The 16,472-nt window shown below is 35.5% G+C and overlaps 1 protein-coding gene across 1 annotated transcript; it reads left to right on the top strand.

Annotated features, from left to right (window-relative positions):
- The first annotated feature begins 1,260 nt into the window (after positions 1 to 1,260).
- Positions 1,261 to 11,060, top strand: Vta1 (vesicle trafficking 1). Its single transcript, XM_067128142.1, has 7 exons — positions 1,261 to 1,644; positions 4,997 to 5,100; positions 5,397 to 5,515; positions 7,349 to 7,521; positions 8,008 to 8,246; positions 9,083 to 9,152; positions 9,320 to 11,060. Exons 1-7 carry the CDS (start codon positions 1,536 to 1,538, stop codon positions 9,469 to 9,471), a joined length of 966 nt encoding a protein of 321 aa, XP_066984243.1. The 5' UTR covers positions 1,261 to 1,535; the 3' UTR covers positions 9,472 to 11,060.
- The last annotated feature ends 5,412 nt before the right edge of the window (positions 11,061 to 16,472 follow it).

Genomic DNA, 16,472 nt, shown 5'->3' with positions numbered 1-16,472 from the left:
CCTGATCGACACGTGGGCGAGAGAGTCGAGTCTTTCTCTGGGCGATTAACAGCAGAGAAAATGAGAGTATGTGCGTTTTCATTGGCTAGCCCTTTTCCCGTAGGCCTATTCTGATTGGCTGGGCCGTTAATAACTTTACGAATTTTGTTTTGATGGATGGAATTCGCCTGCCTTTTCAAAGTTCGAGAATATATAATAATAATAATAATAATAATAATAATAATAATAATAATAATAATAATAATAATAATATCCATCCGCTCTTGGAAGACAATTACCAAAATAATTTAACATCTATGAGATCATCACCATTTCCATAACGAATGAGACGCATGTTGAAAGCTCTCCCGGCCCCGAGAGATTGTTGTTTATTGTTATTGTAATGTAATCTACATTCGTGCGGTTCCATCTTACCTTAAGACCACGAAACATTACTAAATATTTATAAACCAAATAAAAGCCCTTACAGAGAACAGTGTGTGCATGGTAATACCAAAAGCAACCAGCGAGAGAGAGAGAATCATTGACCATGAGTACGCAATTTTTTTACAGCATTATTATAAAATAACCCTGGTTAGGAAATATAAATCATATGACGCGTACGACCCGTGAATTAAATTGGAAAGACAGAACAGGTAAAAAATGAATTCGAGAGATACGAACTGGTCATGCAAATTGATCGAACAGTTTGTGAATCACTATATAAAGGAAAGGAAGAAGAAGAAGATAGGGGATAGAATTGGCGAATAAAGAGTAGTCAAAATTAGTGCAAAATGAGTATTGTAGTGTACTATACTTTGGAATACTCCGTAAAATCTATATATTTCACATATTTGTTTTGAACTTAACACTGAATAAACAAAAATGAGTTATATAAAACTGCATATATTAAAATCAGTGAGAAACTTGGATGCTCCATTTGATGAAAATTTAAATACGGCAGATCAAATATCAAATGTAGTGACAACAGGGCATCAGCACCTAAGAAATGTCACCTTCATAAATATCGATCCATAACATATGAATTAGCAAGAGAAGACTACTGCAAAGTGTCTATAATGATCTACCAGTTTATTTACAAACGAAGCTACAGGGTTCAGTTAATAAGGAGCTAAATCACTAATGAATAAATACCCACTGGATAGTGTAACGCCTTTCACACTGAGCTGTATTGACCAAAGCAATAACTGAACAGGAAATAAAGAAGTCTATGTTAATGACATCTATGAAATATGCCACTGAAAGCATGAATACACGTAAAAGCCTGGACGAAAATGGATTACTTGAACCAAGATGTGTAACAAAGGCATAACAAAAGAATCTTTTAATACAGGGAGCCGAGACGGTGCAATAAATTGACCCGGAAATTTAGCAGCAACGTCATACATTTATGTTTCATAGGTTTAAAACTTAATCCAAAAAATAACGGGTGTGAGAATGGAATATCTATTTAATATATATCAACTGTAGGAAGTCGACAGCTGAGCCCACCTCTCCATCTGTCAAAGAGAAGGAAGGCGAAAACAATAACAAACATGTCGGCTGTTAACCTACCCCCGTGTCCTCCTCAGCTGAAACAAGTCCAGCATTACTTAAAACTCGCCAGCGATTATGACAAGAGAGAGCCAGTCGTGTCTTATTGGGGTAAGCAAATACAGAAAAGATAATTTCGGATTAAAGTGATTATTTTCTTGTTTTATTTCGTAGTCTCGCCCGGGCCTGAGTTTCATGGCCTTGACCGTGATTCAGTTTCACCTGATAATGAATTTCCTGTCTTTATTAGGTTCTTTTTTTATTGCTTTACAGGAGTTAATTGGGGAATGTTAGTTGAGCTCTAATATTGTTTAAATAATCTGAAAAGCATTTAAATAAATTTCTTGGTATTAGGTTAGACTTTTACTGTAGAAGTAGGCGTAGTCTAGCCGTAAGACTATGTCCCATTCCTACATAGGCTAGTAAATAGTTATAGAAGCGTTAGTTGTTGTGACGCTAATCTGTAGATCATTCAGTCAATCTTGACGCAGCTCAGACGAATTTTGGGTAAAAGTTTGTTTCTGGTCCGAACTCCAATTCCACATTAGGGCTAATACTGAACATGGCGAAACAGTGATTCATCTACATTGTTTCACCATGTTTAGCACTAGCCCCTGGGGGGTCAAATGTATTTTTCCATGTTTAGTACTAGCCCCTTGGGGATCAAATGTCCCTTCAAATGCCCCTAAGTGCATTTTGCAAAATTGAAACTTAAAAAAATCTTCAATTATTCACATTGTTTTTTTTTATTGTGATAAATGTTAGTTTGCAAGAAATATGTGTGTAGAATGTATTTTCCTTAGTTTTATGAAGATTTGAAAGATATAATAAAAATTGAGTTAAGATGTTCGGACTGGAAACGAACATTATCCAAATTTTGTTTGAATTTCCTTTGGAAAGGCTTGGTTGGTTAGGTTAACCCATTACAACTGCTGTAGGAAATCATATTTTTTATTTCCCCACCGAATGTGACCCTGAATTCAATTGTTTTTTCAGTAAGTCCCCCTTTTTTTCCCATATTTTAGGCATTTGGTGATTGTAATGGGTTTACTGAGAATCTACAACAGAATTAGATTCTGAGATTTGTCAAAATTACATATAAAGTATGAGAAAAACAATAGGCTACTCCGCCAGTTTAAGAATGTATTGCGTTGTTCAAACTATTAAACAAATGATTTCATGTAGTGAATCATCATGGTAAATTTTTCATTTAAACTATAACCATATTCTGGATTTGAAAGTATGATTTTCTTATGTTTTAGCGTGTGTTTTGAAAATTTCAGACTTCTGTTGGTAACAGTTAAGTAGATTTAGAAATATTGGTCTCCATTTATCCCATAATTATTGGGGTTCACAGCTGGAAGTCAGGGTTTTCGGGAGAGGGGAAACCTAACCTAACTTAGGATACCAGGGCCTTGCCTGACCTTGGGGACTTCACCCTCCCTACCTAACCTGAATGTAGTGCACACTAAATTAAAATCATTAATAGGGTTATGACCAAAGTCAACTACACTTAATCATGGGTGCCAGGAACTTGCCTTCTTGGGTGGCGAAATAAGTAATAGGGTTGCAGTGTAACTCAACCACACTTAACCTAACCAAATTTTGGCTGCCAGGTCCTTATCTTGATTGGTAGGGGAGTGAGGCGGGAAGAAAAATTATGGTATAGTGCAAAGTTGCAAATAGCAGTGTAGTAATAGCATAGAGAAACAGTGGAAAAATAAACTGTATACAGTATTTCATGTGTCACCATTAATAATGACAATAATGAAAAAGTAAAAGAAGATGAAATGGCTGTACAAAGTCATACATTGTAAGCTGACCAACCCTAATGTAAGCCAGTCTAACCCCAACTTATCTTCACCGTTGCCTCTTACACTGTGACGCAGAGGGCATTTGTGAAATTCTGTCACTTATGTCATATCCAAACTGGGTCCTCCAATAATCCAGACAGGATCTTATACTGGCATTCTTTTGAAAGTAAAAATAGAAAATTGATTTTTACGTTTTTCCGTGGTTTTAGTTTGAAATGGCAGGCAAAATTTAGCCTCTGACTTCGTGGGTACAGGAAAACGTAAAAAGAGGAAAACAAAGGAGAATTTCATAAGCATAGGGCTCTTGTTACTGAGGGAAATATTACAAAACACGTGGGCAAATTTAAAGGAGTGTATTTACATAACTGATATCAGTATTGGAAAGAGGAACTCAAGTGTACTATCCTGAAGGAGATTCCTACGGGATTGAATGAAACTGGGGATTCCAGACACAGCCCGAGAAGCTTCCACGAAATAGGATCCTCTGAAATGAGAGATATGCACATTATACGCCAGTAATGAAAACAGACAAAAGAATAATGAATTGCTGCACTGAGGGTGCCAAAGGAGTAATAAAGGGCATTTGATGCAAGAGGCGCACGGACATTAGACAAGGGAGATTTCTGGCTTTCTTTTAAGAAAATATTACTTAAATGGGGCTCAGGGCACTTTACCTTAGCAGATTTTCCAAACTCCGTGGTCCTCCAGGGCGAGTTTCTTCCACGTGGTGAGATGCAAGGGCTTCCGCCTCCTCAAACTCCAAGCAATGTCCAGCTGACAGGAGAAGTATTATAGGTGGAGGACACTTCTTCCAGATGTGTGTGTCGACCTCGTGGGTTTCTGCTTTTTATCCTCCTATGGGGCAGGGGGCGTCCAGCACAGATGTTTTGACTTACCTTGCCCGCAGGGGAGGTTTTGGCCTGTAGGAGAAACACCTAGATTACTTTTGCCTCGAAGGAAAGATCTTTATCAAAAATGGGAGCGCCTTTAATCTTTTAACCCTTCATAGACAGATGGTATGCCACAACAGAAAAAACAACAACAACAAAGGAGGGGGAGGCAATTTGCTAGCGAATTCTTGCTAATCATAATAGTAGTTCATACATTATGCCTACAGTGATACCTCGTATCCTGCAGATTTACTGCCCTGTTCCTTCTTAACTCCTGTAACCAGTTTTTTAACATACAGTATTGTATTAATCTCTGGCACTGGCATTTGGCTAGCTTGTTGTGTATTCTTTATAAGATTTTTCATAATTCTGAGTATCCTTTGTACTGTATTTGGATCTTCCAAGGCTATACCATGCAGCACATAGTACTCTACTAGATATAATTCTCATTCTTGTCTTTTCTTGTGTTAGGTTCATTACCACGCAGTTTTCTGGTAGTTTTTGCCAGCTGTGACCAAATTATGAAATTATCTTATTTTGCATTTAAATCATTAGACTGGATGCAATTTTTTTTCTTTTTGAGGATCACATCAATCTTATTTCATAGTTTGCTTGATCATATTTATTTTTCTTTATTATTTCATATTATTTATTTGTTATTTTTGTATTTGACTTATGTAATTTATTTCAGGTATTGCATATTAGCTTGTCATCTCCACTTAAATATTTGGGTATAATTTTTGTTTTGTGTTTCTACAGCTCGTCTATATGGCCTACAGACAGCCCTCAAGATTGACCGAAAATCGCCAGAAGCCAGAGCACTCTTGACCAGCCTTATGGATTACTTAGAAAACTTTAAAAGGGTAACCTATTGTTTACAAAGAATAGTATTGAATTTTTTGTATACATTACACATTGAGCATTTTCATCGTTTAACATTTAGTCTTTTGTACATTAAGCAGAAACATTAAGGGCCATATCATTTTCACCAGTCACACAATAGCAAGTGCAGGTGGACATATTTATGTAAGATTATGCAAAATTTCCCCATTTGCTAAAAGTACCCACCAAATATTAGGGATAGTGAAGATATAGGAACACATTGCAGGGAAGCTAGATATACAAAAGGTAACGCAATGGTTATCTCCTTCTTTTCCAGGAGCATGCTGATAATGAATCGGTGACCAGTGATGTTGCTGGTCAAGCCTTAGTCGAAAATGTTGCTCATAAGCTCTTCATTTGGGCAGATGGGGAAGATAGGGCTGCAAGGTTTAACAAGTAAGACTACTTTTAATTTATTTATTTTTATCTTGTGATTCAATTTAAATTGTTACTAGTACAGTAGAACCCCGGTCCTCGACTGTACTAGAACTCGACATAATCGGATTTCAACACGAAATGTTGAGTAAATTTTGCGTCGGAGCTCAAACAACAAACCGGAATCCGACCCGATGAATCATATGATGTTTGTAGAAAAAGAGTTTCGGGCAGCTGCCGCTAGTTGGCGTTGTTGGTGGCGTTCTTCCCATGCTTATTTAAAAGCATTTAAAGCCCACACATGCTGCTGCTGCTGCTGCTGTTGAAAAACAAGCCAGATTATCACATTAAATTAATAATACAGTATTTATAAGCCGAATTACTGTATGTCTGTTATCATAAAATTAAGAAAAATTTCCTAAATTACGTCAGAACTCGGCAGCTTGTGGCAGATGTAAACAAACCACAGCGCCACCCTGGTGGTGTATCGCGGTACACTTCTTCTGGAATGAATTAGCGTCGAGGACCGAGGTTCTACTGTATGTAATATTAAGTCATGCTTTTGGTATTCAGGTTTATGGAGGTAACTCCAGTTTAAATTTGACAAGTCTTTGAGAAATTACATTTGTAATTTTGCAAAGAATGTTAATGTTGTATGGTATGGTTAATGTTTATTACTGTATACACATACCTTAACATTTGTGGTAACAATGTTATTATTGTGGTATGTTTTTCATAGATCTCGGTGTGTTCATTATACAGTATTTCCTTTAGAGTTCATATTTATAGCCTTGAAAATGTTTTGCAAAGCCTGTTTTGTCTATCATTTTGGGAATTATTTTACCTCATAGGTTGCCTTGAGCTTTGCTTTGAGTTAATAGAACAAAATATTCTTGCTTTGAAGCTCTTTGTACATCAGTTTTTAAATTTCTTTAGCTATTAACAATATTGCACCATTTTTCTGTCTGTTATGCTTAATGTTATTTATATCCTGCTTACCTGCTGAATTGAATGGGTGCCAATGAGAATTTAGTGAGAGACTGGGATTTTATTTTTTAAGTCTACTGTATTTATAAAGTTTGCCAAGTTTTCAGTTGATAAATGATGCCACTTAGTCTCATTGCTAAACTCTCAGTGGTCTTGTTAGACTACATTTCAATAATAGTAATCATAAGCCTTGCCCAAATATTGAAAATGGCAGAGGTTATGTTCAAGTTAGTTAGATAACTGAGAAGGGTAGAAAGGAAATAAGATAATTGAGAAGGATAGAAAGGAAATGGATGAAAAACAACGAACAGGAATGTCTTCAGTACGGACTACAATGTGCCACACAATGCCCTCTATAAGCAGTAACCTCTAGGATGGTGGGAAGGTCAATAAATAAAATTCTGAGTTCAAGTGAAGATTAGAAAACTCTCACAGAATTGATGCTCCCACTTCTTGAAGACACCTTCACATACTGTAGTATCTCAGATACTGTATATCTGTGCATGTCTTTCAGTGCTTCAGCACAAAATTCTAGTAAATTATTGGCCTTGGGGTTCTCAATTCCAGCAGTTAACATGAGTTAGATTTTTTAAGGATTGGAAAAATCCTATTTTTAAGAAGTGTAAGCCTGGCAAGATAGGTTTCTCTTTTTGGTGTGGCTTTGCATAAGATGCTTTTGCAAATTTTTACCCATTTCATTCATTCTAGTAAAAGTTCTTTGATTCCAAGAAAATGCTATCATGTCTTTTCCTAGTAACAGATGTTATTTTTTTCTTAATATACTTCTTGTAAGGGATATTCCATTATTACTTGAGCTAATACATGTAATTAATTTACCTGTTTACTAATACTTAAATACATTTGCAGAAATGTGGTTAAAGTATTTTATACAGCTGGCCTGATATTTGATGTATGTGAAGTTTTTGGAGAACTGACAGAGGAAGTGGCAGCTCAGAGGAAGTATGCCAAGTGGAAAGCTACATACATTCATAACTGCCTGAAGAAAGGTGAAACTCCAATTCCAGGGCCAATGGGTGGAGGTGGGTGTTGACATTCTTTTTTTTTTATATTGTTCCATTTTTATCAGTAAAACTTCTCACAGGCCATCAGAAGGTACAGATTTGCTTTACGTCTGTGTAATGATTCAGCTGAAGTAAAAATAAGAGCTTTGCCAATGGTATGGATACCAACAAAATGTACAGTGCTGTAATGCTGATTTGTTCCTTCGAAATACAAGCCATTGCCTTTTAAGTAGAAACACTTTTATATAAATAGCTCTGGTTTGTATGCCTAGGAAAAATACAAATTGCTTAAAAATTTATGTTCCTTAGATACAATTTAATGTGTTTTACTTGCATTTGGAACTACTGTACTGTACTGTGCTTTGTTTTCTAGTATGCATATTAACAAAATATATGATAAAATATAATATGTCCTCCATACATAAATTCTAATTGATGGTGTTCTTGAATAAAATCACTGTCGTTTAGCAAGGCCGTAAGTAATTCAAATGATAATACTCTCAGAGGATGAAGGCCTGGGAGAAGACATAGACAAAGAAGGTGAAGGTGCAGTGGGACTGGGCTGGTCACAACCCCCACAGCCACACCCAGGTTTGCCATCTGTTCCAAACAGTGATCCAACTGGTCTGCCTTCTGTGTCCTCCTCGTCACCCACTCATGGTATTCCGATGGCCCCAAGTGGATCAGATTCTCTCTCTCAACCCCAGAATACCCCTGCTGCTGCAGCATATTCTCATCCCCAGGTGAGTTAAGTTTTCATTCTTTTTCTTATGTAGTCCTTCATTTGCAGATGTCTTACCTGCAGATTACAGAGGCTTTCAGAAAATGCAGTAGATATTAATGGAGTTAGATACAAATTACTCTTCATCAAACTCCCAAAGGGCCATTGGGTAATGTTTCTGTTCATTATTGCAACCATTCAGTGTTTTATGATTGGATGTGTTAGATTTTATCTGTTCTGATAATTAATCAATGCACACTTCTTTTATTGACATAATTTAATCAGATTATTTAATTTAGTGCTCTGTGCAAGTTCTTGCACTCTTGAGCACCTGCAGAGGGTAATACAATAATTATAGAATGCCATATGCATCACTCAGAAAGGAATGGAATAGAATGTAATATAGAGTTTAGGTATAAGGCCAAGCACTGGGACCTATGAGGTCATTCAGCACTGGAAAGGAAATTGAAGTAGGTAGGTGTGAAAGATGTTACAGGAGGAAAACCTCACAGTTGCACTCTGAAATGATTGTTACGAGAGGGTAGATAGCAAGATGGAAGGAAGATATGAATGGAGGTGCAGTAAAAGGAATGAAAGGGGTTGCTGTTAGGGGCCGAAGGGAGACTGCAAAAAAAAACCTTTAGTAATGGGGAACACCCAGAAAGGAGTACTAAAGGTTCAAGTGTTCTTTTGCTCTCTCCTCACTGGGCATGTTAAACTACTTAATGATAATAATCTAGTATATTTAGATATCATAAGTCACTTGTGTTTTATAATCACAAATTTTTATGAATCCAGCCAGTGAGTTTTATGTCACTGATTTTCTAGCATTTTTTGTAAACAACTTTGTCTTTATAGGTGCCTCACGCATTTCCCACTCCAGCTGCAGCTCCTGTTATTGCCCCAGGTGTTATACCCAGTACTGGAGGTAAGATCCGTATATTGTCTTTGGTTTCTTAACAAAGCAGTTTGTTGTATTGTAAAAAGTTCCTTCACTTATTTAGTTTTCTTTTGAAAACTTTTAATCTTTAGGTTTCATCCTTAAAATCATGTGTTTCTAAAAGATCATTTTCTGTATGGATGTTTTTTCTGCAGATAACCTACCAAAACTTAGCCCAGACAAGCTAACAAAAGCACAGAAGTATTGCCGATGGGCGATATCTGCCTTAGACTACGAAGATTCCAAAACAGCTATGTCAAACCTTCAGAAGGCTCTCAATCTACTCTCAACAGGACAAGACAGCTGAGTTTCTTCAATTCAAAAGTTAGTTTTGTTGGTCTCAGTTCATGAAGATTCTCTGCTGTTTCTGTTAGCTGCCTGTTATATAAGGAATGAGTGATATTTAGTCTGCAAATTATCATCCTTGTGATGAGGATTACAGTGAAGTGCAGTGCAGTATGTTGAAAGCATGTAGTTTAAGTTCATAAAGAGTACCTTTTTATACTATATATGTAGATAACACTATCAGTTTTAAATGCTCTTTTGTTATAGTGCACAGAGTTGTCAGTTATTACAAAGCTGTTGCTTTGTAAAAACATTAAAATTTTGTATTTAATAGTAGTTCTATTTGAATGTAGAATACCAGTTACTGGAAATATAGTTTAATGTATCACATTACATGTGTCTTTGCTCACATCTTAAAAGCTTCAGTTACACTACCTGACAAACCCTTGCTGGTCTGCTTGAAAACCCAAATACTGTTATTCCATTTTACCCAAGAGCTGATCTTTAAATGTCCATGTAAGTGACATTGGATGTTTAAAGATACTTATTGCAAGGTCCTAATAATTGTTTTTGTGCTTTCATTATTGGTGCCATGTGAATTTCATGAACTTGTGTGGTGAGATTATAATTATTCACCATAAAATAGTACTGTATATGCTTAAATTTTTTCTATTAGCATCCCAGCTGATGGTGTAAGGTTCTCTTTGGAAGGTAAATTTGAACTGAAAGAAATTTTTAGGTTCTTATTCTTCTCGTTTAGTGAAAGTCATAATTGTTCTTTGACAAAATGTTCTTTCCAGCTGTAAGGGATTCATGTGTCTGACTTTAATGAAATCCATCCCAAGTACACATGCTCATTAAAAAAAAATCAGATAATTAGTATGTACCATGTTGACAGGAAATTTTACTTTTTAATAATATTCATAATTAATGCACTATGAAATTAATAAATTAAGTAACACCAAAGACATACAGGTTATAAATGCAAAACGTTTCTAACCGTCCATGATCAGTTGCCACGGTGAATATGAGCATTCAAGCATTTAGTTCTTCATTATATGATTTGTAATCATTAATGGTATTTGAAAGAGGTATGCACACCATGCTTTGCGACGGAAGAAAAGCCATACACAGTTAGTGCTGGAAATGATAGCTTGCAAGGTGATAATAATTTTCTGATATAATTTGATATAATATCTACATTATTGTAAAATGATCTATATGTTGTGCAGTGTAAGTATATACTAATTGGTTTACCTTTGATTTTTACCTCTGAGTTTTCTGTTTCTTTTTCAGCCTTTGGATATATCTGGTATTGAGAATACATGATTTACATTATTGTATGGGTACATATTGTATCAGTGTTGTTTCCTAAATTACTATAAGTGTAAAAATACCATTATTATTTTGTCAAAGGACTTATGTTCATGAGTCATTAAAACACAAGCATCTAAAATTTTGTTGTGAAGATTAACTGCATATTGTGCATAATTGTCATACTATGTAAAGCTTTGAGTTTATAGTATTAGCATGTTGCTTTAATGAAAACTTTGGTAATATGACTTCAAACTGATTTTTGTAAAACATAGCTCTAAAATAATCATAAGGAATTTTAGGTTTTTCATCATGCCTTTGAAATTGTTTTTACCATCAGTTGTTATCTTTCAAGTCCACTATTGTCATCCTTGTGTATAGGATTAGGTTGCATTACAACCAACTGTAAAGAGAAAGATCATATACCAAATTGTTTTTCTGAGTTAAATAATAGGTTTGCATCCTAAGTGACTGTAACCTATCCATCTTATCTGCATAAACACAATTAAATGCACCAATTTCATACAGAATATCAAATGAAACTCAAAGAATGCCTACCATAATCTTTGTCTAATCCAGGCACAATTATCAATAACTCTTACTTTCCCTTGCAGTACAGAGATTATTCTTCACCTTTATCAAGAGTTCTCAGCTCTGGTGATAATGAGAGAAGAGGGGAAGGAACACCAAGGTTTGTGGATGACTCAGACCAAATGGAGAGCAGGGGAGAGGTATCTCAGTTTGGAAAGAACAGATGAGGAGTCTCCTTGGGTCTGTCATGAAGGATGAGACTTGTTGAGACCTGTAAGATGGGGTGGCAATGGATAAAGAAAGCCTATTGGTTTTTCTCCATTATCTTATACAGCTGCTGATCCTATCAGAGTGCAAATAGCAGAGGGTGCCATTGTTCTTGATGAAGTTTGTGGCATCTTCAAACTATGTGAGAATGTCAAAAGACACTGTGTAACAATGCAGGAGCTTATGAGACCTCCTCTTCTATGGAAGCATCACACATTGCATGCTACTGGTCAACTGCTCATGGTCTGCTGACTCTCCAGCAGTTTGGCAGCATCCTCTTGTCTGCTAAATTGAATCCAACCACTTTTGATGACCTCATGATGTCCTTACAGATCCTCTCAATAACAGGAAAGCCCTTCAAGTTATGTACACATTCAGGCCATGTCTTCCTCTCGACACTGTTCCACATATGAGGTTGAACCTCATCCCAAGCATTGACAGTTTAACAATTAAGTCAACTGCATTCTTAACACTGAAGTAACTTGATTTTATGACCATTACGTCAATATTGAGGAACTTGGACCAAGTTCTCCATATGCCACTGATGGTAGGAACAAAGTTCTATCATCATGTTATCAATCCTGAATGTTAAGGTGATCCCTTTGTCTATAGGAGGTAGTGTGAGGAAAAATCATTAATATTGTAACTCAAGTTATCCATAACCTGGGGATGACTTGGAGAATTATCTAAGAGAAGGAGGAACTTGTGCATAATGATTCCATCTGGCATAACATGGTTAACTGTGTATCTGTTGTACATGGCTGTTTTCATCCACACATTAGATTTGAACTTCTACAGCACCTGCTTGACAAATCCCTGCAATGCCCTCAGGTTCTCTGATAAATCAAAGGAGAATCAGTTTCCGGGTGATGCAGTCCTCAACAGCCTTGAACTCTGATGCTGCTTATCTTCTACAACCTTGTTTGAGACTTGCTTGATGCTTTAATGCACACTCACACATCCATGGCTCCATAAAACATCTTGGGAACCATATTAATAGCACTTGCAGCTTTGTCTAATTCAGATGCCAATAAACAGAAAACATTGGCTTGCATTGTAAACTTTTGTTCCAACTGTGATTTGTGGCAAAAGTCTCCTCCTCATCTGGTCTTCCAACCCTAACCCTGAGATTGCCAAAGAAAGATACAATCTTTATTGTTACCATTTGGAACGATAACTTGGTCCCAAATGAACAAAGCTTCTCCATATCCTTCATGACTGGGTCATTCAGTTTCACAATTCTTTTGGTGGCTATAAATGTGAAAATTTGACCCATTGTAAGGTTACTAATTTTTCTGAGGGACTGCAAATTGTTTCGGAAATACTATTGACACTTTGTCCTTGTTGCTGTGCTGCACAAACCCAGCTGCACTTCAAGAGTCCAACTCTTGTGGCACTTCTTGTAAAACATGATCCAAACAATTCATACAGCTATTTCCCAAAATTCATAAGTCTATGGCATTACACAGAACATTAGTGTAAATGGTTTGTGATATCAAAAGATAGTGGTTAACAACAGGTTATAAAAATGTTATGCACAATGATTCACTTCTCCTAGCTGCACAGCTCTGCATTCCAAGAAGAATTTCATTCAAATTTCATATCGTAAAATAAAGGGACTTGTATGAGGATAGCTAGTAACAACAACAAAGTTAACATATACCCTCATATAAAGTCTGCCAATCTCAAAGTCTGCCAACTAAATCTTTGGAGAAGAGGACAATGTCTAAACATGGCTGAGTTGCCCAAAAAGAATGACTGATGGTGTCTTAAAGATAGTCTGAACATGTGCAATGCAGCTTCCCTCATTAGTGACCATGGAAAATTGGTGCCCCTGAAGTAAGGCAATTTATAACTAATGGGTTTTCAATGAACAAATTTATAAAGGCAGTTGACTAATAAAAAATACACTTGCTGTAAAATCTCAGCTAAAAGACACGAAGACTGACAATAGGAAAGCATACAAAAAATTAAAAACAATAGGAATATATTGTTACAAATCTTTGGTATGATCTGACATAAGTTGCATATTACACAAAGAAAATAAAAATATACATTACAGTATTTACAAATTACTACTAAAATTATGGATAATATCAAACCATAATCTCATCATTATAAAACTATAAAATGTCTTAAGATTAAAAATGAGTAAGAAATTCACATTCATATTATATCAACTGAGATGGAATTTTTGCTATTTTATTACACTCAAAATGTTTCTAAGTTATTAATAATTTAGGTAAAGTACACAGTATCAAAATTTCTGTTAAATACACTTTGAATTTTAAAATAACAATAATCTTTCACTCATGAAAACTGTATTTAGTAATCTTAAAGAATCAGTAAGTCACCTATTATTAAATCAATTTAAACAGTAACAGTAAAAAACATTAAACTAATGAATGGAAGAGAAGTACAGTACAGTATATCACTTTCTGGTCACAAATCCTTCTGTTCAGTAAAAGATGACTCGGTCATACTCTAGTAAATACAAGCAACATGAAATGTCTATAAATTTGAAATGTCAAATGGATGTTTATGCCAGATGTCACGAAAATTACTGTTCTTCAAAATATAGTTCTACCTCACAATTTACGATGTCACTAAAGTAAGTGATGTAGTTTTTGGCCTTCAATTTGTCCTAAACAAGAAAATGCCACTGTCATGAAAACAATTGTTCTTCAAAATACAGTTCTACCTTACAAATTAGAATATCACTAAGAAGTAAATGATGTATTTTTTGGCCTTCAATTTGTTCTAAAAAAGAAAAATACAAATGTCTTCCAGTCTACAGTTATAAAATTTGGAAGTTTTACGATAACAGTAGCTGGTTATGGAGGAAATTTCTTCCCTCACTACTTGATGTTTCTCTACATGATAAGTACAGTTTCTGGGACAAAATTTTGCAGTTTGTCAATTTTACTCATTCATTAACAGAACAGTCCTACTGAAAATAACAAAGATAACTATGAATTGCAGTATTACAAGCTTATTTCTCAAAATAACTATTTACACCCTTAATACAAACAAATAAAACATGAATCAGCAGGTACATTCTTCAGCTAAACAAATTCTTCAATAATGTTATAAAATCTTATTTCTTATAACCTCTCTACTCATTTATCATGGGGAAAGAATTTTGCCATCGTGAGCTACTATATTTTCCAGCATGTTGGACACGCCCCAATTTTGGGGAGCATATTCTGAAAAAAAAAAAAAAAAAAATCCACAGCCATCCCAATTACATTAATCTGAAGCTTTTTACCTTCTAATATTAATTTATACTGAAGGAAAAGATAAAATAATAGATTTATTACAACTCATGGGTTCTAACCCTCAAGAAATACACATTTTTCTGATTTACTGTAATGACCTTTCCCTAACTCTGTGAGTAGCATAAAATTAGCCTACCATCTTGTCTTTTGGTCTCTCTGTGTAAGCCTTCATTTCTAAGGTTCATTTATGCATACTGAAGACATATAAAAGAAATATTACTTATGAGATGTGGTCTGCAAAAGAATTTTTGTCATTATAATGTCAAAACACATCATCGTGGTTACTTTAACTCATGCAGTCATGACAAATGTCTGTCTGTTTGACTAGCCTAAAAATTCTTTTACAACAATATTATTTATTATACATATAGTGTCTAAAAATTTGTGACTAATTGACTATTATTACACTGTCCAAAACACTTTTAACTAATTGCAATTATAACAAACAAAATTTCTGCTAGCCTTCAATCTCTCCCTCCATATAGTTTTGTAATGTAGGGTACGTACTCCTAAATACAGAGTATGAATGTTCAACTTTCATGGAGATTGTGTTGGAGGGAGGCTGAGAGAGCTGCAGAGGCAAGGGAGGAATCTGACAAAACAAACAAGGAAAGCAAAGCTTACATCACTGTAATAAGCATTTTCAGGTTAGCTTTTCCCTTTATGGGGTCAGACGTATGATAGTCTCCACTCATCTCTGTCGTAAGGTCTTTCCACCTGAACTCCTATCGAGTTTAAGTCTTCATTTATCCCCTTTCTCTGTGATTTCCTGGGTCTTCCTACAAGTCTTTGCCTTGTTACCTCCATATCTATAGCTTTCTTGACCAACTGTTGCTCCTGTTACTTCCATATCTACAGCTTCTCTTGCCAACTCTTCTTGATCCCTGTTCATCTCCATCTTTGAGATCTCAGTCTTGTTTTTACCAGCTCCTCATTTTTCATACTGTATGCTCTTCCACTATACACCACACAATGTTCAGTGAAAGTATAGTGACCAACAAATTACGACTGTGGTTTACAATTTTTTAAACTAACTGCTTAATACTTACGTAACACATAAAACCATTTATGACATTTGAATGAAGAAAAGATGAATTATATATATTATGAACTCAGATAATATTTGTTGATAACAGCTAACATAATGGCCAATGCATAACTAAGTATGACATCTGTTGAAGCTGGTAGCTTAATACTTACGTAGCTTATAAAACCTTCATGATTAGACATTTGTGTGAAGGAAAGATGCATTATAGTTGCAGACAAATTGGAAAATGCAGTGGTTACTTATAACAACTGAAAAAGTGTTTTCCTGCTTAGACAAAAGTTCTTATATTTTATTTAATCTAATTTTTTCTCTTCAAAAGTATATTATCTTTGTAATGGGAAAGAGAATGTAAAGAGAATACAGTACATGCAGTCCTCGGTTATCGGCGGGGGTTCCGTTCTGGGGGTATGATGATAACCGAAAATCGCCACTAACCGAAAATCGGCGATTTCCGGGGCCTTTTCGGCGATTTTCGGGGTTGATTTTCAGTTATTGACGCCTCTGTTAGGTATGTATTGGCGCCAATACCCAATTATCGGCGCCGATAAGCGGAAATCGGCGATTTTCAATGCTGAAAATTGCAGA

This window comes from Macrobrachium rosenbergii, chromosome 26 (assembly GCF_040412425.1).
Source record: "Macrobrachium rosenbergii isolate ZJJX-2024 chromosome 26, ASM4041242v1, whole genome shotgun sequence".
In the NCBI taxonomy this organism is placed as follows: domain Eukaryota; kingdom Metazoa; phylum Arthropoda; class Malacostraca; order Decapoda; family Palaemonidae; genus Macrobrachium; species Macrobrachium rosenbergii.
Note: the sequence above shows the minus strand (reverse complement) of the source record. Positions and strands in the feature narration are given on the sequence as shown.